This window comes from Pongo pygmaeus, chromosome 2, assembly GCF_028885625.2.
Source record: "Pongo pygmaeus isolate AG05252 chromosome 2, NHGRI_mPonPyg2-v2.0_pri, whole genome shotgun sequence".
NCBI classification, from domain to species: Eukaryota; Metazoa; Chordata; class Mammalia; order Primates; family Hominidae; genus Pongo; species Pongo pygmaeus.
Window position 1 is genome coordinate 16,590,249 of NC_085930.1, and position 24,254 is coordinate 16,614,502.

The 24,254-nt window shown below is 36.5% G+C and overlaps 1 protein-coding gene across 1 annotated transcript in view; it reads left to right on the forward strand.

Annotated features, from left to right (window-relative positions):
- ROBO1 (roundabout guidance receptor 1) overlaps window positions 1–24,254 on the forward strand; it is a 1,000,765-nt gene that overhangs the window by 643,438 nt on the left and 333,073 nt on the right. The window contains exon 3 of the mRNA XM_063661467.1: window positions 16,832–17,158. Coding sequence (XP_063517537.1) covers window positions 16,832–17,158 — 327 coding nt within the window. The remainder of the gene's footprint in view (window positions 1–16,831; window positions 17,159–24,254) is intronic.

The following is a 24,254-nucleotide window of genomic DNA, read 5'->3' on the forward strand; positions in this document are numbered from 1 at the left end:
GTTTGCTAATGTGTAAAAGATTTTCTTCAGGAATTCTTACTCGTGTCGGAAGTACTGACTGAGTTTTTAAAATGAGTGAAGTTGACAGCATTCCTATAGGGATTTCTCAGTAATCCTTTAAAAGGTTATTTTAAGTATTTTGTTTTCTAAAAGTGTAATTGTTTTTAGACAGTTATCCTTAAAGTTGCAATCCCATATGCTATCTTGCAGACATTAGTAACTCACCTAGAATCAAGGGTTATTGAAGTATAACACAAGTATGATTGCCTGATGCAAAAAGTTGAAAGCTTTATTTTTAGAACTTTAACTGATTTTAGTTTATTGACTTTTGGTGAATTATAATTGTAATATACAGATTCCATGAAAATCTGATGTAACTCTTTAGACAAAGAACTCATAAATATTACTTTAATTATAATTTTAAAAACCCTCCTATGGTTAAGGAATTTTATTCTATTCATACTTGTTTTTACATACTTTGATAGCTTAAAAACATGGTTTTACAATGAGAACACATGGACACAAAGAGGGGAACCACAGACACTGGGATATACTGGAGGGTGAAGATTGGGAGGAGAGGGAGGTTCAGAAAAAATACATGTCAGGTACCGTGCTTATTACCTTGGTGTTGAAATAATCTGTACACCAAACCCCCATGACACACAGCTTACCTATATAACCCCATGACACACAGTTTACCTGTATAACCCCATGACACACAGTTTACCTGTATAACCCCATGACACACAGTTTACCTGTATAACCCCATGACACACAGTTTACCTGTATAACCCCATGACACACAGTTTACCTGTATAACCCCATGACACACAGTTTACCTGTATAACCCCATGACACACAGTTTACCTGTATAACCCCATGACACACAGTTTACCTGTATAACCCCATGACACACAGTTTACCTGTATAACCCCATGACACACAGTTTACCTGTATAACCCCATGACACACAGTTTACCTGTATAACCAACCTGCACATGACCCCTGAACATAAAAGTAAAAAAAAAAAAAGTTTTTAAACACGAAAGTAAGATTAACTTCAGAAAAAAGAAATTCTCTCCTTAGAAATTTAAATTGAGAACAAAGTAGTTTTGTTAAGCAATGTTTATTTTATAAGTTATAAGAGTACTTTTAAGTTGCCACTTCAATAGAGGAATCTGCTCATGTTCTGTATATTGAGGTTATAGTTGGCTCAAATATATAACCATCTGCTATTTCTATATTATAAAGAAAGAAATGAAGTGCAGATTCACATTGATTGCAGTACCATATAATTTGTTCTAATATAAAGAAAACTGAAGATTATAATTAACTGTGTTTCCATAGCAATAAAAAAAATTCTAGGACCACCCAAATACTGTTTTTCATGATTGAAAATATTGTCCAAACTCCTTTGTCAGTGAACATTTCAAAGGTCTGATTGGTTCTAACAGCTGAAATAAGCTACTATATTATATTATGTTATATTTGTTGTATTATATTCTATTTTCAGACCTAAATGTTTTGGTCCATTAGAATGAGTATTATGGATGCACAATTACAAACAATCTATACTCTGGCTACCCATAGTATTTTTGGATTTTTAATGAAAAGGAGATGAAAAACAATATGACTATTCACTCAGTAATATTTTAAAAGCACTGGTGTGTCTTTAAGATTTTGAAAGAAATACATTTACTCAGTGGATATATTTGCAATATTTTCCACAAGGAACAGAGATGCTTTATTATAGATGGCTTTAGTTAGTCTCTGATGCTTCTCAGTAAAACAATAAGTTGGCTCTGCTAAATGCTCTAGTTTTTTTTTTCTTTTCTGTCTTTTGAAAGATGCTTTGCTGGAATTGTGCCAAAACTTGCCAAGACCTGTATAAGTGGAAAATTATTTTAAGTTGAATGCTCAACTTAAACTAAAGATTTAGCTTTATTTTCGGTGTTTCTTAAAAATCTAGGGAAAATAATTAATTCATCTACAAATTACTAAGAATCCTAATGTAATTCCAGAAAAGAGTTAGGAGGAGAATCTAAAATCAAATAATGGTGCTTATGACAACTTCCAAAATACTTGATTAATGGTTCCAGGTCATGGATCAATGTAATATTCTTTTGTGCATTAGAACTTATGCTAACCTGTAAAGTGTAGGTATTATTTTAGCCTCATTTTACAGATGGAGAAACTAATATTCAGAGAGTTTAAGCAGTTTATTCAAGTTCAAACAACTAAGAAGTACCAGAGGCTAGATTTGAACCCAGACCATCTGAATCCAGTCTCTAGTTTTAATTACTTTCCCCGCAGGTGTTACAGTAGTTTATGTCCCTCTACCCTCACGCTGTTTCTTCCTTTGATTCCAGTTTCTTCTACTATTGTGTTCTCTTGTATGGCTCTTATTTTTCAATATTATTCTTGTTAATACTTCTGCCTCCCTTGGTAGACTTCAGGCTATTAAGATCAGAGATTCTATTTCATATTTCTTTGTGCTGCCAATGCTTAACACAATTCATACTACAGTATAGGAATAATATACAGGTAAACAACTGATGGATAGATTGGTGGATGGGAGATTGAGAGAATTTGGACTTTAACACATGCAAATATATTTGTTCGGTATTTTACAGAAAGTAAAATTCTTCAGTTTGTATGTTACTTGAGCATTTTACTAAGGGGCAAATAGGAAGAATGAACTCAGCTAGCCAGCTTCAACCTTCCAGTTCCCTTAGTTACAGCTCAGGATGAAATCCTGCCTGAATTGGTTCAATAGTGACAATTCTCCAGTTATAGCCCTTCTAGCTTCTATGATATTTGGGTCTCATGACAGAAAACCCTCTCCTACTTAGTTATCTATGTATTATTAACAATGGGAGAGGGAAGGCAAAATTGTTTCTAAAATGTAACTTATGCTACTGCCAATCTTTTTCATATCTCTGGGGACATAGCCATACGATATTAGATTCTTTAGGAATATTACAAAAACACCAGGCATTCACTCCTAGAATTTCCTTTTGGTCTATTTTGGTAACCATTCTAGATGATAAATTCTACGAATGGCACTCAATTAATTATTAGGGTTATTCTAAATTTTGACTGGAGAAGTTTTCCTCTAAATAGTGTTTGCTTAGGTAGAAGTTTATAATCAAGAGACATTAGAATAAAATAAAGTAGCTGAGTGAAATGGCATTATATAGTAATCATGTAGTTATTACAATCCATTCCATTTTCCTTGTATTCATGTACTATATATAATTTTGGGTGAAAGTACTTAGCTTTTTTTGTAGAGTGTGGACTGTTTTTATACTTCTTATTTCAACAGTAAGCATGAGTATTTGGAAATGTGTGTAACTTAATAGAGGATATTTAAATATACTCTGCACAGTGAGTAATTAATGGGTGCTGCCTTCTTATTTTTTAACAAATGTCTTCTTGTAGGATGAAATTCTGACAGGAAAATTACAGGATTAGTGCCCATGGTAGGATTTATGTTAATAATTGGAGGCAGTTCTGCTCCTTAAAATGTAAATGGAGCTTAAATAAAAGTGTTAAGCAGCAAGGCTCTTTTAAGAATATAGGTTTGAACCTATATATAAATATATAGATTTTTATATATTATATATATAATTACATCCCTGTCCCCACCTTGGACAGATACCGCCAAATTCTCTATTAATTGTCTATTAATATTTATGGTGTATCTGTCAGCTACTCACTGAATTTGTTCCTCTTGTGCTTTTAACAGTTTTATAAGAATTTTTGTGCTGCAAGATACATTAATATGATATTTGATGGAGACAGATATGTTAATCATTTTAGGTTTTCTAATTTTATACAGCAGTGTGAAAACAGTTGGATCAAAACAAAACTACTAATAAAATAAATACTGTTTTTCTGTCTATTAAGAAACAGACCTGAAACACAAATAAACAAAACCATAACAAATATTAATGTCATGATAGAAAAAAATCATATATATGAATAAAGAATGAAATTATATATATAATTCTTATAATACATATATTTATGCTTACCTCAACAGAATAGTAACAAGAGCAGTCTCTTAAATGGTTACTTTCTGTGTTTGTGTAAAAGTGACCTCTCAGAGGGGGAAACAGTTTACATCCAACTAGGAGTTTGGTTTCCTCATCATAAATCTCATGTGACTTTGATATATTTCCTTGAAATACTTAGCACTTACGTGTATATCTTTTTCCAGCTGTGGTTGTGTAAATATTTAGATATTTCAGTCGCTCATGTTTATATTTTATCTTCCAACTGGGCAGTCGTTGAAGGAATCCTGCCCTGCGCTTTCCCTGATGCTGGTCTTGCCTGAAGTGAGTTCTCAAGATTCTACCAGGATTCTTTCAGAGGGCAGTTGACAGTGTCAAAGAGAGAGAGAGTATCATCCTAGTTCCTTTGTAAAAGCCTCACGTCATCAGTCTGTATTTTTTTTTTTTTTAACCCCCTCTTCTTTGTAACTATTATGTTTACTATGCAGAATGTGGTTGAAACCTGGAAGTTGGTTCTGCCAATTGGGATAGAAATTTTGTATCTTATTACATAAAATATGTACTCATTAACATAACTAGAATGATAGTTATCAGATGTCTTATAGGAATGTGGAATTTATGAATGAAGAGAGAAAGCTTTTTATGAATAATGAGTCGAATATTATATATGTACTGTATGTAAATATATAATATAAATAATTGTGACAGAGTGAAGGTAGACACCACTTTTGGGGTGGAAGATTGCAATCACTGATATCTGGGACTTGGAACCTTTCATCCGCACTCTTATGAGATTTATATATGCTCTTCCATATTTGGCCTTGGTGTAACTCCCTTAAAGTTTTCCTTTAAGAAAGTGAGTCAGAGTTATATATCTCTATGATATAGGTTATGTATGATGTATAATATATATATAGGTTTTATATATATTATTTATGATATAGGTTTTCCCTCAAGTATATTGGCAGAAAAAAAGTTGGAAACCAATGATATTGAATTTTAATTGTGCAAACAATTGTGTAGGAATTGAGGTTCTCAGAATATGAAAAACTGATAATATAAGGATACGTACTCAGCAATGTAAGCTCATATTTGGAGAAGATGGCACAGTACATGGAAAGCTTTATATCTCCATTTATTCATCATCAGGGTCTCTACTGAGTGAAGTCACTATGAAATCATTTACAGATACATATTCTGTGCATGGGGAAAGCACAACAGATGTCAACAGGTTTGACTGTTTCTTGATTTTTTTTTAACTTAATATTACATTTATTTTCTTTTTTTTAATGACTGAGGTAATCATCCTTTATATTTTCTTTTTTTTAAAATTTTATTATTATTATACTTTAAGTTTTAGGGTACATGTGCACAATGTGCAGGTTTGTTACATATGTATACATGTGCCATGTTGGTGTGCTGCACCAATTAACTCGTCATTTAGCATTAGGTATATCTCCTAATGCTATCCCTCCCCCCTCCCCACACCCCACAACAGTCCCCGGTGTGTGATGTTCCCCTTGCTGTGTCCATGTGTTCTCATTGTTCAATTCCCATCTATGAGTGAGAACTTGCGGTGTTTGGTTTTTTGTCCTTGTGATAGTTTGCTGAGAATCATGGTTTCCACTTTCATCCATGTCCCTACAAAGGACATGAACTCATCATTTTTTATGGCTGCATAGTATTCCATGGTGTATATGTGCCACATTTTCTTAATCCAGTCTATCGTTGTTGGACACTTAGGTTGGTTCCAAGTCTTTGCTATTGTGAATAGTGCCGCAATAAACATACGTGTGCATGTGTCTTTATAGCAGCATGATTTATAATCCTTTGGGTATATACCCAGTAATGGGATGGCTGGGTCAAATGGTATTTCTAGTCCTAGATCCCTGAGGAATCTCCACACCGACTTCCACAATGGTTGAACTAGTTTACAGTCCCACCAACAGTGTAAAAGTGTTCCTATTTCTCCACATCCTCTCCAGCACTTGTTGTTTCCTGACTTTTTAATGATCGCCATTCTAACTGGTGTGAGATGGTATCTTATTGTGATTTTGATTTGCATTTCTCTGATGGCCAGTGATGATGAACATTTTTTCATGTGTTTTTTGGCTGCATAAATGTCTTCTTTTGAGAAGTGTCTGTTCATATCCTTCGCCCACTTTTTGATGGGATTTTTTTTTCTTGTAAATTTGTTTGAGTTCATTGTAGATTCTGGATATTAGCCCTTTGTCAGATGAGTAGATTGCAAAAATTTTCTCCCATTCTGTAGGTTGCCTTTTCACTCTGATGGTAGTTTCCTTTGCTGTGCAGAAGCTCTTTAGTTTAATTACATCCCATTTGTCAATTTTGGCTTTTGTTGCCATTGCTTTTGGTGTTTTAGACATGAAGTCCTTGCCCATGCCTATGTCCTGAATGGTATTGCCTAGGTTTTCTTCTAGGGTTTTTATGGTTTTTATGTTAGGTCTAACATTTAAGTCTTTAATCCATCTAGAATTAATTTTTGTATAAGGTGTAAGGAAGGGATCCAGTTTCAGCTTTCTGTATATATGGCTAGCCAGTTTTCCCAGCACCATTGATTAAATAGGGAATCCTTTCCCCATTTCTTGTTTTTGTCAGGTTTGTCAAAGATCAGATAGTTGTAGATATGTGGCGTTATTTCTGAGGGCTCTGTTCTGTTCCATTGGTCTACATCTCTGTTTTGGTACCAGTACCATGCTGTTTTGGTTACTGTAGCCTTGTAGTATAGTTTGAAGTCAGGTAGCGTGATGCCTCCATCTTTGTTCTTTTGGCTTAGGATTGACTTGGCAATGCGGGCTCTTTTTTGGTTGCATATGAACCTTAAAGTAGTTTTTTCCAATTCTGTGAAGAAAGTCATTGGTAGCTTGATGGGGAGGGCATTGAATCTATAAATTACCTTGGGCAGTATGGCCATTTTCATGATATTGATTCTTCCTACCCATGAGCATGGAATGTTCTTCCATTTGTTTGTATCCTCTTTTATTTCATTGAGCAGTGGTTTGTAGTTCTCCTTGAAGAGGTCCTTCACGTCCCTTGTAAGTTGGATTCCTAGGTATTTTATTTTCTTTGAAGCAATTGTGAATGGGAGTTCACTCATGATTTGGCTTTCTGTTTGTCTGTTATTGGTGTATAACAATGCTTGTGGTTTTTGAACATTGATTTTGTATCCTGAGACTTTGCTGAAGTTGCTTATCAGCTTGAGATTTTGGGCTGAGACAATGGGGTTTTCTAAATATACAATCATGTCATCTGCAAACAGGGATAATTTGACTTCCTCTTTTCCTAATTGAATACCCTTTTTTCCTTCTCCTGCCTCATTGCCCTGGCCAGAACTTCCAACATCATGTTGAATAGGAGTGGTGAGAGAGGGCATCCCTGTCTTGTGCCCGTTTTCAAAGAGAATGCTTCCAGTTTTTGCCCATTCAGTATGATATTGGCTGTGGGTTTGTTATAGATAGCTCTTATTATTTTGAGATACATCCCATCAATACCTAATTTGTTGAGAGTTTTTAGCATGAAGGGTTGTTGGATTTTGTCAAAGGCCTTTTCTGCATCTATTGAGATAATCATGTGGTTTTTGTCTTTGGTTCTGTTTATATGCTGGATTACATTTATTGATTTACATATGTTGAACCAGCCTTGCATCCCAGGGATGAAGCCCACTTGATCATGGTGGATAAGCTTTTTGATGTGCTGCTGGATTTGGTTTGCAAGTATTTTATTGAGGATTTTTGCCTCAATGTTCATCAAGGATATTGGTCTAAAATTCTCTTTTTTTGTTGTGTCTCTGCCAGGCTTTGATATCAGGATGATGCTGGCCTCATAAAATGAGTTAGGGAGGATTCCCTCTTTTTCTATTGATTGGAATAGTTTAAGAAGGAATGGTACCAGCTCCTCTTTGTACCTCTGGTAGAATTTGGCTGTGAATCCATCTGGTCCTGGACTTTTCTTGGTTGGTAAGCTATTGATTTTTGCCTCAATTTCAGAGCCTATTATTGGTCTATTCAGAGATTCAACTTCTTCCTGGTTTAGTCTTGGGAAGATGTATGTGTTGAGGAATTTATCCATTTCTTCTAGATTTTCTAGTTTATTTGCATAGAGGTGTTTTTAGTATTCTCTGATGGTAGTTTGTGTTTCTGTGGGATCAGTGGTGATATCCCCTTTATCATTTTTTATTGTGTCTATTTGATTCTTCTCTCTTTTCTTCTTTATTAGTCTTGCTAGCGATCTATCAATTTTGTTGATCTTTTCAAAAAACCAGTTCCTGGTTTCATTAATTTTTTGAAGGATTTTTTGTGTCTCTATTTCCTTCATTTCTGCTCTGTTCTTAGTTATTTCTTGCCTTCTGCTAGCTTTTGAATGTGTTTGCTCTTGCTTTTCTAGTTCTTTTAATTGTGACGTTAGGGTGTCAATTTTAGATCTTTCCTGCTTTCTCTTGTGGGCATTTAGTGCTATAAATTTCCCTCTACACACTGCTTTGAATGTGTCCCAGAGATTCTGGTATGTTGTGACTTTGTTCTCATTGGTTTCAAAGAACATCCTTATTTCTGCCTTCATTTCATTATGTACCCAGTAGTCATTCAGGAGCAGGTTGTTCAGTTTCCATGTCGTTGAGCAGTTTTGAGTGAGTCTTAATCCTGAGTTCTAGTTTGATTGCACTGTGGTCTGAGAGACAGTTTGTTATAATTTCTGTTCTTTTACATTTGCTGAGGAGTGCTTTACTTCCTACTATGTGGTCAATTTTGGAGTAGGTGTGGTGTGGTGCTGAAAAGAACGTATATTCTGTTGATTTGGGGTGGAGAGTTCTGTAGATGTCTATTAGGTCCACTTGGTGCAGAGCTGAGTTCAATTCCTGGGTATCCTTGTTAACATTCTGTCTCATTGATCTGTCTAATGTTGATAGTGGGGTATTAAAGTCTCCCATTATTATTGTGTGGGAGTCTAAGTCTCTTTGTAGGTCACTAAGGTCTTGCTTTGTGAATATGGGTGCTCCTGTATTGTGTGCATATATATTTAGGATAGTTAGCTCTTCTTGTTGAATTGATCCCTTTACTGTTATGTAATGGCCTTCTTTGTCTCTTTTGATCTTTGTTGGTTTAAAGTCTGTTTTATCAGAGACTAGGATTGCAACCCCTGCCTTTTTTGTTTTCGATTTGCTTGGTAGATCTTCCTCCATCCCTTTATTTTGAGCCTATGTGTGTCTCTGCACATGAGATTGGTCTCCTGAATACAGCACACTGATGGGTCTTGACTCTTTATCCAATTTGCCAGTCTGTGTCTTTTAATTGGAGCATTTAGCCCATTTACATTTAAAGTTAATATTGTTATGTGTGAATTTGATCCCGTCATTATGATGTTAGCTGGTTATTTTGCTCGTTAGTTGATGCAGTTTCTTCCTAGCCTCAATGGTCTTTACAATTTGGCATGGTTTTGCAGTGGCTGGTACCGGTTCTTCCTTTCCATGTTTATTGCTTCCTTCAGGAGCTCTTTTAGGGTAGTCCTGGTAGTGACAAAATCTTTCAGCATTTGCTTGTCTGTAAAGTATTTTATTTCTCCTTCACTTATGAAGCTTAGTTTGGCTGGAGATGAAATTGTGGGTTGAAAATTCTTTTCTTTAAGAATGTTGAATATTGGCCCCCACTCTCTTCTGGCTAGTAGAGTTTCTGCTGAGAGATCAGCTGTTAGTCTGATGGGCTTCCCTTTGTGGGTAACCCGATCTTTCTCTCTGGCTGCCCTTAACATTTTTTCCTTCATTTCAACTTTGGTGAATCTGACAATTATGTGTCTTGGAGTTGCTCTTCTCGAGGAGTATCTTTGTTACGTTCTCTGTATTTCCTGAATCTGAATGTTGGCCTGCCTTGCTAGATTGGGGAAGTTCTCCTGGATAATATCCTGCAGAGTGTTTTCCGACTTGGTTCCATTCTCCCCGTCACTTTCAGGTACACCAATCAGACGTAGATTTTGTCTTTTAGTCCCATATTTCTTGGAGGCTTTATTCATTTCTTTTTATTCTTTTTTCTCTAAACTTCTCTTCTCACTTCATTTCTTTCATTTCGTCTTCCATCACTGATACCCTTTCTTCCAGTTGATCACATCGGCTACTGAGGCTTCTGCATGCGTCATGTAGCTCTCGTGCCTTGGTTTTCAGCTCCATCAGGTCCTTTAAGGACTTCTCTGCATTGGTTATTCTAGTTATCCATTCGTCTATTTTTTTTTCAAAGCTTTTAACTTCTTTGCCATTGGTTCGAATTTCCTCCTGTAGCTCGGAGTAGTTTGATCGTCTGCAGCCTTCTTCTCTCAACTCGTCAAAGTCATTCTCCATCCAGTTTTGTTCCGTTGCTGGTGAGGAGCTGCGTTCCTTTGGAGGAGGAGAGGCACTCTGCTTTTTAGAGTTTCCAGTTTTTCGGCTCTGTTTTTTTCCCATCTTTGTGGTTTTATCTACCTTTGGTCTTTGATGATGGTGACATACAGATGGGTTTTTGGTGTGGATGTCCTTTCTGTTTGTTAGTTTTCCTTCTAACAGACAGGACTCTCAGCTGCAGGTCTGTTGGAGTTGGCTTGAGGTCCACTCCAGACCCTGTTTGCCTGGGTATCAGCAGTAGTGGCTGCAGAACAGCGTATATTGGTGAACTGCAAATGCTGCTGTCTGATCGTTCCTCTGGAAGTTTTGTCTCAGAGGAGTACCCGGCCTTGTGAGGTGTCAGTCCGCCCCTACTGGGGGGTGCCTCCCAGTTAGGCTACTCAGGGGTCAGGGACCCACTTGAGGAGGCAGTCTGCCTGTTCTCAGATCTCAAGCTGCATGCTGGGAGAACGACTACTCTCCTCAAAGCTGTCAGAGAGGGACATTTAAGTCTGCAGAGGTTACTGCTGTCTTTTTGTTTGTCTGTGCCCTGCCCCCAGAGGTGGAGCCTACAGAGGCAGGCAGGCCTCCTTGAGCTGTGGAGGGCTCCACCCAGTTCGAGCTTCCGGTGGCTTTGTTTACCTAATCAAACAACTAACTCGGCAATGGCGGGCGCCCCTCCCACAGCCTCACTGCTCCCTTGCAGTTTGATCTCAGACTGCTGTGCTAGCAATGAGCGAGACTCCCTGGGCATAGGACCCTCCGAGCCAGGTGCGGGATATAATCTCCTGGTGTGCCGTTTTTTAAGTCTGTTGGAAAAGCGCAGTATTAAGGTGGGAGTGACCCGATTTTCCAGGTGCCATCTGTCACCCCTTTCTTTGACTAGGAAAGCGAATTCCCTGACCCCTTGCGCTTCCCGGGTGAGGTGATGCCTCACCCTGCTTCGGCTCGCGCACGGTGCGCTGCACCCACTGTCCTGCACCTACTGTCTGGCACTCCCCAGTGAGATGAACCCGGTACCTCAGTTGGAAATGCAGAAATCACCCATCTTCTGCGTCGCTCACCGTGGGAGCTGTAGACCGGAGCTGTTCCTATTCGGCCATCTTGGCTCCTCCCTCCACATTTATTTTCTTCTATCCCCAAAGAACTCTTTAATCTGTTCTGGAGGCTGAAATCTGAGATCAGGGTGCAGGCATGGCTGGTTTCTGATGAGGACTCACTTTCTGGCTTATAGATGGCCGCCTTCTGTGTCCTCACATGGCAGAGAGAGAAATAGAGCAAGAGACCTCTTGGTGTTTTTATCATCTATATTTTAAAAGTAAGCAATCAAGGTGCAAACTGAACACCTCCAGTATTGGAAGCAAGCGTGAACAAAGCATGTTTCTCTATGGATTTTAACTAATTAACCATAGCAGTATTCATGGAATAGTTGGAAAGAGCAAGGACTTTGAATCTGACTAGGATTGAATTCCAACACTGCCACTTCCCAGCTGAATGACAGCTGAGAGTCTCAGTTCCCCCATATGGACACAGATATAACAATACACACTTCATAAAGATGTTGTTGTAATAAAGAAGATGGTGGATAATTAGTAGTGGTTTTCTTTTCTATTCCTTTTCTTCCTGCTTAGACTTTATAACAAATAATAATTTATTATACTTTTTTAATAAAGATGATGATTACCATTTACGGTTTTTATTATTAAAGTTAACAGTCACTCATAAATCATCACTCCGAAATTGGAAGATCTTTTTCCCGAAGGTTATACATTATGAGAAATGTGGGATTTCTATATTTTGTTATAACCTCCAAGGTTATTGGCTTAATAGTCAAGTAATAGGTTTTTTGCCGATCCTATTCATTCTCCTCAAATTATTAAATGCTTGATAGTGTATATTTTCTCTTGAAATATGTTCCTTAGAAGCAAAGTTCAGTGGGATATTCTGCAAAAAATAAAAATAAAAAAGAGTTCAGTGGCCAAATAAGTTGGGAAATGCTACATATTATACCCCTCTTCTTGTACATCATAGTATGCATTAGCAGACTAATCACTCTGAGAACTGCAACTCTTCCTTGAAACAATGCCTAGTAACAATCTGAAGAAAGAATATTCCATAGAGCCTTTTGAGAAATTTAGCGTTTAATAATATGGAAAACATTTTTATTGCTGAGACATTTACTGAATTGTTATGTACAAACATCATGGTAAAAACTTGGTCCTGAGTTCCATTCCCAAAGCCATACTGGTTGTGGTTTCGCTATAGGGGACTGCAAATCAGGGACAGCGTGAACTCTCAGCAACACTGCACTTTAGTGGAGCCTGGGTGACATCCAGATTCTGTAATTGGTCATTACTTCCTGTACATCATCTCTCTAGACTTAAAAACAAAACAAACAAAAACCTTTCTTTGTTTTTTTTGAGACTGAGTCTCTCTCTGTCGCCCAGGCTGGAGTGCAGTGGCACGATCTTGGCTCACTTCAAGCTCCGCCTCCCAGGTTCACGCCATTCTCCTGACTCAGCCTCTCGAGTAGCTGGGACTACAGGCGCCCGCCACCATGCCTGGCTAATTTTTTTTGTATTTTTAATAGAGACAGGGTTTCACCGTGTTAACCAGGATGGTCTCCATCTCCTGACCTGGTGATCTGCCCGCCTCGGCCTCCCAAAGTCCTGGGATTACAGGCGTGAGCCACCGCACCCGGCAAAAAAAAAAAAACAACTTTTTAGAGACGGAGTCTCACTATGTTGCCCAGGCTGAAGTGCAGTGGCTATTCACAGGTGTGATCATAGCACACTGCAGCCTCATGGGCTCGAGGGATCCTTCTGCCTCAGCCTCCTGAGTAGCTGGGACTACAGGCGTGTGCCACTGGGCCTGGCTTCCCCAGACAGTTTTGATCTTTACTATGGATCTAATCAGTGGCTGTATTCTAATTGACTTTCCAGCTGAGATTTCTTTTTCGAGGTCAAACTTAAGGATATGCAATTGACAGCTTGTCAGTACTGTTTGGCTATTCTAGAAGTATCCCAAATTCCTCATGTCTCATAATGAATAGAATTATCTCCTTACCCTTCTTCCTCTTACCAAATTTCACTCTCTTATTCCCTGCCTTCAGTGAGACTGCTCCTCAGCCATTACACAGACAAGAAACATGGACTCTCCCTGCCCTCTGCCTGTCGTCCGTCCTGCCCTCTGCCTGTCGTCCGTCCTGCCCTCTGCCTGTCGTCCGTCCTGCCCTCTGCCTGTCGTCCATCCTGTGTGTTTGCATTTCCTTTTACTCCATATTGTCAGTGGCTAGACTCTGTTGATTTTACGAATTAATATCTTGGGATTCTTCCTTCTGTTTTCCCTTCGTCTGTTAATGTCTAAGTTCTGGCTCTCAGATTTCTTTCTTTATTTTTGAGACAGTGTCTCCCTCTGTCCCTGTGCTGGAGTGCAGTGGTGTGATCTCAGCTCACTGCAGCCTCGACTTCCCAGGCCCAGGTGATCATTGCACCTGAGCTCCTGAGTTGCTGGGATTACAGGCATGCATCATACACCTGGCTAATTGTTGGAATTTTTTATAGAGACATGGTCTCCTTGTGTTGCCTAGGCTGGTCTTGAACTCCTAGGCTCAAGTGATCCTCCTGCCTTGACTTCCCAAAGTGCTGGAATTACAGGCATGAGCCACCATGCTTGACCCTGGTTTTCAGATTTATTGCTTGAAATGGGTCCTCACTAATTCCTTCTTAGCTCATCTTGTTAGGTCCAGTTTCATGCTACCAATAGCGAGCTCTTTAAAACCAGCCTTGATGATACTCATCCATTGCTTAAAATTTCTTAATGGTTTCTGGCTGCCTTCCACTGGGTTCCAAAACTGTGGCTCAGTGTACAAAGCCCAAGAAGTTATTTATTGTCGCTATTTCTTCAGACTTATACTTCACAATCTCTGAAATGCACCTTATACTCAGGCCATACTAAGCAGCTTGCAGGTCCCACAAGTGTACCACATACTCCTGTAGCTGTGACTCTGGGTGAAATCATCACCTGTCTTCCCTTTCTGACTCATTCTTCAAGGCTTATCTCAAACGTAATGTGTTTGAGTTTCTTCTCTGACTTGCTCAGGCGATCTTCGGTGACCCTTCTTTGTGTTCTCATAACAGCCTATATATCCCTATTTTCTATCTGAAATGGACTTTCAGATTTTAAAATAAAAGTTGCTTTAATTAAATAAATATCTCCTCAGCAGTCAATCCTCCTTAGCATCCACCTTTCAGAATTCCATCCAAGGTAAAGGCCAAGAACATATTACAGTACTTAATCTTCTGAAGTTGTATAGCACTGACTGTGATGACTAATATAAAATCCAATCTGAATTTCACTTGGCTTCAACATAGCCTTAGAGAGTATGAGTTTCCAAGTAATTTTTTTCTTTTATATGGCTAGTTTATTTCCTCCTTTTCTAGAGCTTAGTTTCATTGAAAGCATCTATACCATGCTCTATGCATGCACTAAGCTAAAGTTATTAGTGTTTCAGATTATAAAACTATTAGCATTTCAAATTATAATTTTTGTTTCATGGTGGACATGAGCAAATAATAGATCTCTCATTATTCATTAATATATTTCACTAAGAAAAACATGAATTGGAGTAGTTACAAATTAGATACAAATAAGCCTCATGTAGGGCTTACAGTCTATTAAAGGTTGAATATATACGTGTTAGTTATAACTTTGAAAAATAAAATATTTTCCTGTCTTGTCATAGAATGCATGATTGTTAAACTTCATCTCACTCTGCCTAGTTAGGTCTTTCTTTCAGCACTTCATTCTATTTTGTCATTTATTCAGCACATGGTTTACTGAGTACTGTAACGTGCACAGCACTCTGCCAAGCATAAGGGAAATACCATGGGCAAAACCAGACCCACAGATCTTACAGAAGGGTGGGAAAAATAGACAAGTAGCATCCAACAAATAGATTTATATATTGTAATTCTGATCATTCTTACCAAGGGTAGCTGTATAGTGCTATTTCGGTTTATAAAACGAACATTTAACTTTCTTGTAAAGATTAGGGAGAGCAGAGATTTGAAATAGAGTAGATGTATTCTACTGTAAGATTATTTCAAGCCCAGGCCGTGTGGCAGGCATAAGTCATGTGGCAGGAGGATGCGCAAGGTAACTTCTGCAGCTAACAGAAGTCAGGCTGAAGACAGCAGAGAAGAGCATGGAACAGGAAGTGTGTAGACAGGTGGATCAGGGAACGAACATGCCAGCTCTTGTAGGTCTAGTTAAAGACTTACCTTAAGAGCAAATCAGTTTATTTTAAGAGCCACTGAAGTAGAGGACAACCCACATTACATTTGCATTTCAGAGCCTTCATCTGGCTACACTGAAGTGAAACGATTTCAGAGGCTTTCCTACATCCTGGTAGAAAGGGACGGTAGTTGGACTTGTGATGGTAGCTGCCTATATAGATGAGGCTAAGCAGAGTAATTTGAGAACTTTTTGGGAGGAATTTGGGAAAAACTAGGGGACAGAAAGAGAGGAAGACTGGTTTCTAATTTGCCTTATTCATTGACCTTGAAACACTAGATGAAGGCACGGTTTGGGACTCTTTCAGTAAGGCCTTTGGCTGTTGAATTTGAGAAATCTTTGATAAATTTACATATTTACTCTATATAAGCAGAAATAGGAATGTTATAAAATATGAAACATCATTCCTGTTTTTGAGTTATAATCTCATTGGAAAAAATAAGGTACAGACACAGAAAATATTTAAGTGGCGTAGACACACAGGGCTTCATTTATTAAGTAATATGTAAAGTCCAGAATGAAGCCCCTCACTCGATATCCTTTTCCACTTAATAGTATATTTAATTATTTAAACTCAGGTACTTAGCATTTCATCTCTGAAGTCTATTAAAATATAAGTTATTATTAATAAAATTAATTTATTAATAAAAACTCTGGGGAAGTATATATACTTTATTTAGGAAGATATAAAAGTCTACATAAAAGACAGTTCTATTATATATTTGAATGCAAATGTTCATTAGTATATAGCGTATGTTTTGTTGAAGTGTTGACTGATGTTTGTTAAAAAGGAGCTTCCAGGGAGCCATGCTATTATTTGTAATAAACACATTCCTCTGCAGAAATGGACACATGCATGGTGTAAACACACAATGTAATGGGCTCTGAAAGGACTTGCAGATAAGGGATTTGAGGAGTAGACAGGATTTGCACAGGCAATGTGTAAGCGAGAGAAGTTTCTGAGTGGAGACTCAAAAGGATTCAGGAATTGGAAGGTGTAGTCAAAGCAGACACCAGAAAGATTGTTAGTAAATAGGGTAGGAAGGCTAGGCCAATGTTATGCAGTGTTTAAATAGTAATGGTTAAGCCAATGCTTTTGAAATAAGCGATTAACTGTTTTCAAGTGATATATGAAGATATTTTGTGAATTCTTCTGCAGGCTCCCGTCTTCGTCAGGAAGATTTTCCACCTCGCATTGTTGAACACCCGTCAGACCTGATTGTCTCAAAAGGAGAACCTGCAACTTTGAACTGCAAAGCCGAAGGCCGCCCCACACCCACTATTGAATGGTACAAAGGGGGAGAGAGAGTGGAGACAGACAAAGATGATCCTCGCTCACACCGAATGTTGCTGCCAAGTGGATCTTTATTTTTCTTACGTATAGTACATGGACGGAAAAGTAGACCTGATGAAGGAGTCTATGTCTGTGTAGCAAGGAATTACCTTGGAGAGGCTGTGAGCCACAATGCATCGCTGGAAGTAGCCAGTAAGTAAACTGGGCGCTCTGCGTTTGGCAGGGGGAGTGGCAGAGTGGCATCATTTGTTTGAGCATGGCAATGAAAAGTCGAATTTGTATCTCAGGTCTTACCCGAGGATAATCTCTAGCTTTGTATATGAACACAATCTACTATTTCGGTTTTCTGTATTTCTCATCCTAACTTGTTATTCAAGCTAAATTGGGATTTCCACAGTTTGTTAACGATTTGACTTTTGATTGGGAGTGATTTTCTCTTGGAAAATTTTATTAAAATTGTTCTATCCCCTCCTTTGTTACCTTTAAATATATTGAATAGGGAACCATGTGCTGCCTATATAGTTCAGCTACTTGAGACACTGAGGCAAGAGAACTGCTTGAGCCCAGGGGTTCTGGGCTGTACTGCACCATGCCCATGGGGTGTCCAAACTAAGTTTGGCATCAGTATGGTGACCTCCTGAGAATGGGGAACCACCAGGTTGGCCTAAGGAGGAGTGAACAGGCTCAGGTCAGAAATGGAGCAGATCAGAACTCCCATGCTGATCAGTAGTGGGATCATACCTGTGAATAGCCAAAAAATACACACACACACACACACACACACACACACACATACACTCTTATCCATATCTACATATGAGAATTTGCCTATAAATAAGAGAGTATGGGATTTAAAAATTTGTCTTCATTAAGAAAAATACCTTCAACTGGCAGTTTAAGTTAGAGTTTTGAACCATTTCTAATTCTTAGAAATGTGTTTCTATTAAAGCTATATCAAAAAAGTATATATGCCTTATATTTTATTTTCTTGGCTACTGTAGGGTGCCTTTGGAAGAAAACAGGTGTATGTTATCCTCAAGTAGTTGATGGTTCAGTTTATTTACACTAGCACCAAATACAGTTCATTTGAAATTACCCTCAAGAAGGATTTATTGACTAACCATTAAACTGTTGTATCTATAGGCTAGACTTCTATTGCAGTTGAATAAGAATTGAGCTTCTTTTATTTTCTATCTACATTTAAGGAGTAGCCAAAATGATTCATTCCCTTGAAAGAATCCTGCTGTATATAATATGACAAAAATTGAGAATTGCATAGGGATTGGAGAGACAAATTAAATTTAGATAAAATTCACTTTATATATAATTTTCTGTAAAACTATATACATAACTATGTATATATTTGTATATGATGTTTTTCCAAGATAATTCATATGTTAATATAATTTATGTTCAAAATTTTAATTATATAATTAGTTTTCATAGTCTCCAAAATTGTCTTCAATATTCAACTATAACTTAAGTGTAAAATTATACATTTATATAATTATAAAATTATAAATGTAGAAAGGAATTTACTCAATCCTTTTATTATTTATTATTACTGAATCATATTATTAACATGAAATCAGCCCTAGAGAATGTAAATGACTTGATCACTCTCCCAGAGCCTCATATTACTTAAGACAGAATGCCAAAAATGTCTGATATGAGCGTAAAATATAATTAGGTACAATAAAAATTAAAGTAACCATTTTAAACTATGTTGAAACTAGCTATTCATTTTTAAAATATTTCTTTGAAGTTCTACAATCCAGTTTATGTTTGCCTATTCACAATTAACTAACAATGAACTTATGACCTTTCTCTTATTGTCTTGATTCTCAGTAAAGGTCTCAGAACTAAATTAGTGAGGTGAATGACAGCTGTCATCATAACAGAAGGCTAGTTTGCTTTTTTTATTTTTTAAGGCCAACTTGAATGTAGCCCATGCAAAATAAGTTTAAATGTTCGACCTGTTTATAAAAGAATGTATAGTCCTCCCTCAGGATTCATGGGCGATTGGTTACAGGACTGCTGTATGTACAAATACCCATGGATGCTCAAGTTCCTTATATATGACATAGTATTTACACATAACCTATGCACACCCTCCCCCATATACTTACAAATATGTCTAGATTATGTACAATAGCTCATATAGTAATTGTTGCTATACCGTGTTGTCTAGGGGATAATCGCAAGGAAAAAAAAACCCATACATAGTTAGTATAGATACTATCATTTCTTTTCCCCTAATATTTTCCATCTGTGATTGGTTGATTCCACAGTTGCAGAGCCCATGAATATAGAGGACCAGCTGCATGTTTTGATAAAGTCATATTTCAAAGTTATGATATTAGTATTTTTGTAACTTTTGACACATTTATATTTCAGAATAATTATTCTATGTGGAGATAAAACTAAGTTATCTGAAAACAAATTTAGAGAATCAAAAAGGTGATACAGATGACCTAAACCAGCTCCTATTTTGGTAGATAAGAAACTCCAGAGGGTAAAATAGTGATTGTTCTCAGGAATTATAATTGCTTATAAGTGAAGTATTTACTAACATTGATGTTTTCAAATATCGAAAATCACCCTTTTTTCTGTATTATTTCCTACTCTACCTGCGTTTTTATCATTGTCAGAATTTTTTAAAAAGTTACAGACTTGAACAAAAGGACTAAATGCTTACTTTCTAGAGCTTCCTTTTCAAACACCTTTAGTTTTACCCCGACATGATCAAGATACTTTGAGTGCACTAGGATGTAGAGAGTTGTCTTTTCTAATCTGGCTTTTGTGTAGATATTTTAAAGATACTATTAGTTGCCAGTTAAGTTCTCTTTCTTAGCTAGACATTCCATTACCTTGAGAGGCCATTATGGGAAAAGCTTTCTAGCCTTAGTCAACAAACATGCAATCATGGAGTTGAAACCAGCCATAAGATCATTACATCACTTTTACCAGCAAAATATTCAAATACAGAGCCCCTTAATGTGTGGCTCATAAATTTTAGGATGATGTTCATCAGTATGTCTCCAAAATGTTTTCAAGCTCCTGAGAAAAAAGAATATTATAATTTACTGAATACAATTTAATATGTGTACTTTAAAAATACTTTAAGATAATATTCAGGAACAATTAATATACTTTTAAATGGAGAATATATATATAGCAAATATTTATCAAATATAGTTTGATATTAATAAGGATAGTTTTATAATAAACATTCTTATTAGTGATAATAAATATTTGAAACCCTGGGCCAAGCGCAGTGGCTCATGCCTGTAATCCCAGCACTTTGGGAGGCAAAGGCGGGCAGATCACCTGAGGTCAGGAGTTCGAGACCAGCCTGGACAACATGGTGAAACCCCGTCCCTACTAAAAATACAAAAATTAGCCGGGCGTAGTGGCACATGCCTGTAATCCCAGCTACTCAGGAGGCTGAGGCAGGAAAATTGCTTGAACCCGGGAGGTGGAGGTTGCAGTGAGCCGAGATCACACCACTGCACTCCAGCCTGAGCGACAGAGTGATGAGACGCTGTCTTAAAAAAAAAATACAAAACAAAAAAAAAAGAAACCTTGAAAAAAATTGAGTAGTATTTGCTTTGAATAATTTTTATACTAGTTTAATTGCAGTTATTATAAGCATGTTTTTAGCCGGACATGGTGGCTCACGCCTGTAATCCTAACACTTTGGGAGCCCAAGGCAGGAGATCACTTGAGGCCAGGACTTTGAGATCAGCCTGGGAAACACAGCAAGACCTCATTTCTTCAAAAAGTGAAAAAAAAAAAAAAAAAAAAAAAGAGAAAGAAAAAATTAGCTGATCATGGTGGGGCATGCCTGTAGCCACAGATACTCGGGAGGCTGAGACTCAAAAAAAAAAAAAAAGAAAAAAAGCATATTTTCATTCGGGCAAATTGTATGACTTAGACACGTAAGCTTATAAGCTTATTGGAAAAATTAAATACTCTGTAGTTAAAAAGGTTTTGTGTGTTTACGATGTCTAGAAACTATTATTTAGGAAAATCATGCTACAGTGCACTACAAATGGATATGTGGTAATTTCATTCACTGTATTTCAGTTATTTAGGCGATGGGTAGTGCTAATTCACCATTTTTAAGACGTTTGAGTCCTAAAGCCAAAACCAGCTTTTTGTATGTGACATAGACAGGGTAAAGGTGAGGGGGAAGCATGGACTTTATTTGCTGTCAGTTAAGCCTGTAAAGTATTGTTACAGTTTAGGTTTTATTTTTTCCTGGAAAATATTACTACTTAAAAAAATGTTTCCTCAGTTTAGGTACCAGAAGTTTAATGAGAACTATTCTTACTTTCCCCAAGGCTCAGACACAGGAAGACAAAGATTGCATCTAATTGCTTAGTGAAACTATTGCCCCCAAGTAAAAACATTAACGAAAAGTGTCTTGAGGCAACACAGGTTTCATAGCACAGTTGTTGGTAATGCTTTCAAAACCTTTATATGTGTTTTATTTGCCTTTAAACCAAGTTTTACAGCTGTAACAACAACTGTATTTCTTGGTTCCTAACAATTGTCAACCTCTCAAACATTGAAAAAAAATTAATATAGAATGCCATTTAAAACCTTTATTTCTGTATAGAAATAATATTTTTTGTCTATTGTACCTTAAATATTTATTTAAGTTGAAGTAATGCACCAAAGTTATTCCATTTATCAGGTATTTGGGGGACTATTTATTTTTATTTTCATTTATATCCCAGTTATAACAAGGGTAGACCTCAGTGCAGATATTGTTTAATGTTTTGCTGCTGTTCTTTGCTGTGTAGTTAAAAACTATAAACCTTTTTCTCAAAAACAGTTTTGATGCAGTCAAAGTTATCTCACACAATTATAAAGTCAAAAAATTGGAATGCCAAGAAATGTATAGTAGTTTTTATCTCTAACGTTTTCACTTGTAATTATTTGAAGTTTGATTTTATAAAAGAAAACAATTTTTATGCACAAATGTGGTTTTAAAATTTATTTTTCATTGATTATTTTTCTTTGCAAACCAATAACCACATCTTGATGAGAATATGAAATTATTTAATTTAGAATACTTTGCTGTTTTTAAGACATAAAAACTCACTATTTGTCTAATTCAGTTTTAAACCCAACTTTCTAAGAAGGTCTTACGAGTTGTATTTTCTTGCTTGTTTTGGATTAGCTCTATTTAAAAGTTTATATTAGGAAAATATTTTGTGGGTCTATTCTCCTGTACCCAATATCACCAATGATTAAACTTAGAACTCCATGTTATGCCTGTCACAAATTGATAGCATGGATCTTTGACACAACTTATATTTAATACGTAATTTGATCTTGGATAATTACATTGAAGTTTAAAGAAAGTTAATTTGAACCTTGACCCTCATGTTTTCCATTGTAGAACATGGCTCTCTACATCATCTGCTAAGCAATATACAGTCAGCATATGGTTATTTGTTTCCATTTAAGCTGTTTTCTCCTGAGGAAGAAAAATTCCCTCCAGACTAGGCAGACATCTGCTGGCTATCTCAGCAGCAAAACCATAGAAGAACTATTTTTCCTAAAAGTGTATATGTATTTTACTAATTAATTAAAGATTATGTCTATTGTAGATTTTACTAACTGGAGTGCTTTTTAATAGTAATTGCTTTGAACTAAAATGTATACATTTTGAAGGAATATTTTCTCACTGCTTTCAATATATTATGTTCTTTCATTGTTATTATTAGTAACTTATGCTTCTTAAAGTGACTTAGAATTCAGATTATACAGTTTTCCTCATGTGGGTAAAATGAGAACGTGAACTGACCATGTATGCTGAGTAGCCACATGTTTACCTAGGTACGATAGAATGTATTTCCAAAATCTCATCCGTGGAAGATGGAAGGATTACTCCTAGGGGTAAAACGGTTCAGATGAGATGAAGTGGAGTGGAAATAGAATATGCGATTATAAAATATTGTTTGATTGATTGGTGTGTGTGTGTCTCTGTGTGTATCATCAGGAAGATTCAGAGAAGGAAAGATTTGTTCAATATAAAAGAGCAGATCAGTGATAGAATGAAGACTGGAAATTGGGTCCCCCCATTTTGAGCTTAGAATAGATGAGAATCCCTGAGTTCTGAGATATCAGCACCACAGCTTAGAACTAACTCCTTGGCAAAAGTAGATGGTCTTTGGTGAGGGCAGAAAAGCCATATATAAATGTATGTATGTGAAAACACATGCATATATGTATATATCTTTACTTGACAGACTTTTTGTGTTTGAAATTGAACTAGCTTTATATTGCATCTTTTAAAATATTCCTTGTTTCCTCTACTTTTGTCTTTAAAAAAAAAGTACCATTTAAAAATGCTTTGATCAGATTCTAAAACATTTTTATACATCTTATTTTTATTTTCAGTATTCAAAGAAAGACTGTTAAAGGGTGGTTTAGTTTCAATTTTTAAACACCATTTTACTTTTTTGTATACTTATACTCTAAAATATACTGGCTCTTTATTCCAAAAATGATTCATGATTAAATGAAATAATGCATGTAAAATATATAACACAGTTACTAGCACATGGTTATAATTCATAAGTCTCAATTGTTGTTGCTATTGCTTTCACTACCTTTTTCTCTTTACTTCCATTATGGTTAGACACTGGAGAACTGAAAGATTATTTAAACAAATCCTCTTATCTGAAAGGGGACTTGGACAGTTCTGATTTCAAAAATGAGATCAGTTCTTACTTTATTTTGAATTTGAAGATATATTTGCTAAGATACTTAAATTTAAATAAAATGCTTCATTAATTAAATTTCTTTAAATATTTCTGATTAAGTAAAGAATATACTGGAAATACTAAATACCATCTTGAAACTGATCATGTGGGAAATTGACGCTTTGGATCCTCACTGGTGATGCAGGACATGCAAATAATCTTGAGTCCACTCAGTTTTGTTTCAGGAACAAATTTATTTTTTTAACTTTTATATTCAAATTTTCTTTTTCAATGTACATTTGTCCACTTAAGTAAAGAAGCCATATTGCTAAGTTCCATGACATGATTATGTTTATTGAAGACTTTTTTGCTATCACTCAGAATATGTTCTTCTGTCATTGCCTTGCATAACAATATATTTGGATTTTTATTAATAGTTATTTTATCATCTTTAATGACCAAAAAATAAAAATCAGAAAATCATGGCATCTCCATGATGTCAGTAAGTAGTGAGTCCATCAGTCCACCTGTTGCATCCAAGTATCAGGTTTAAATTGTTTCATAAG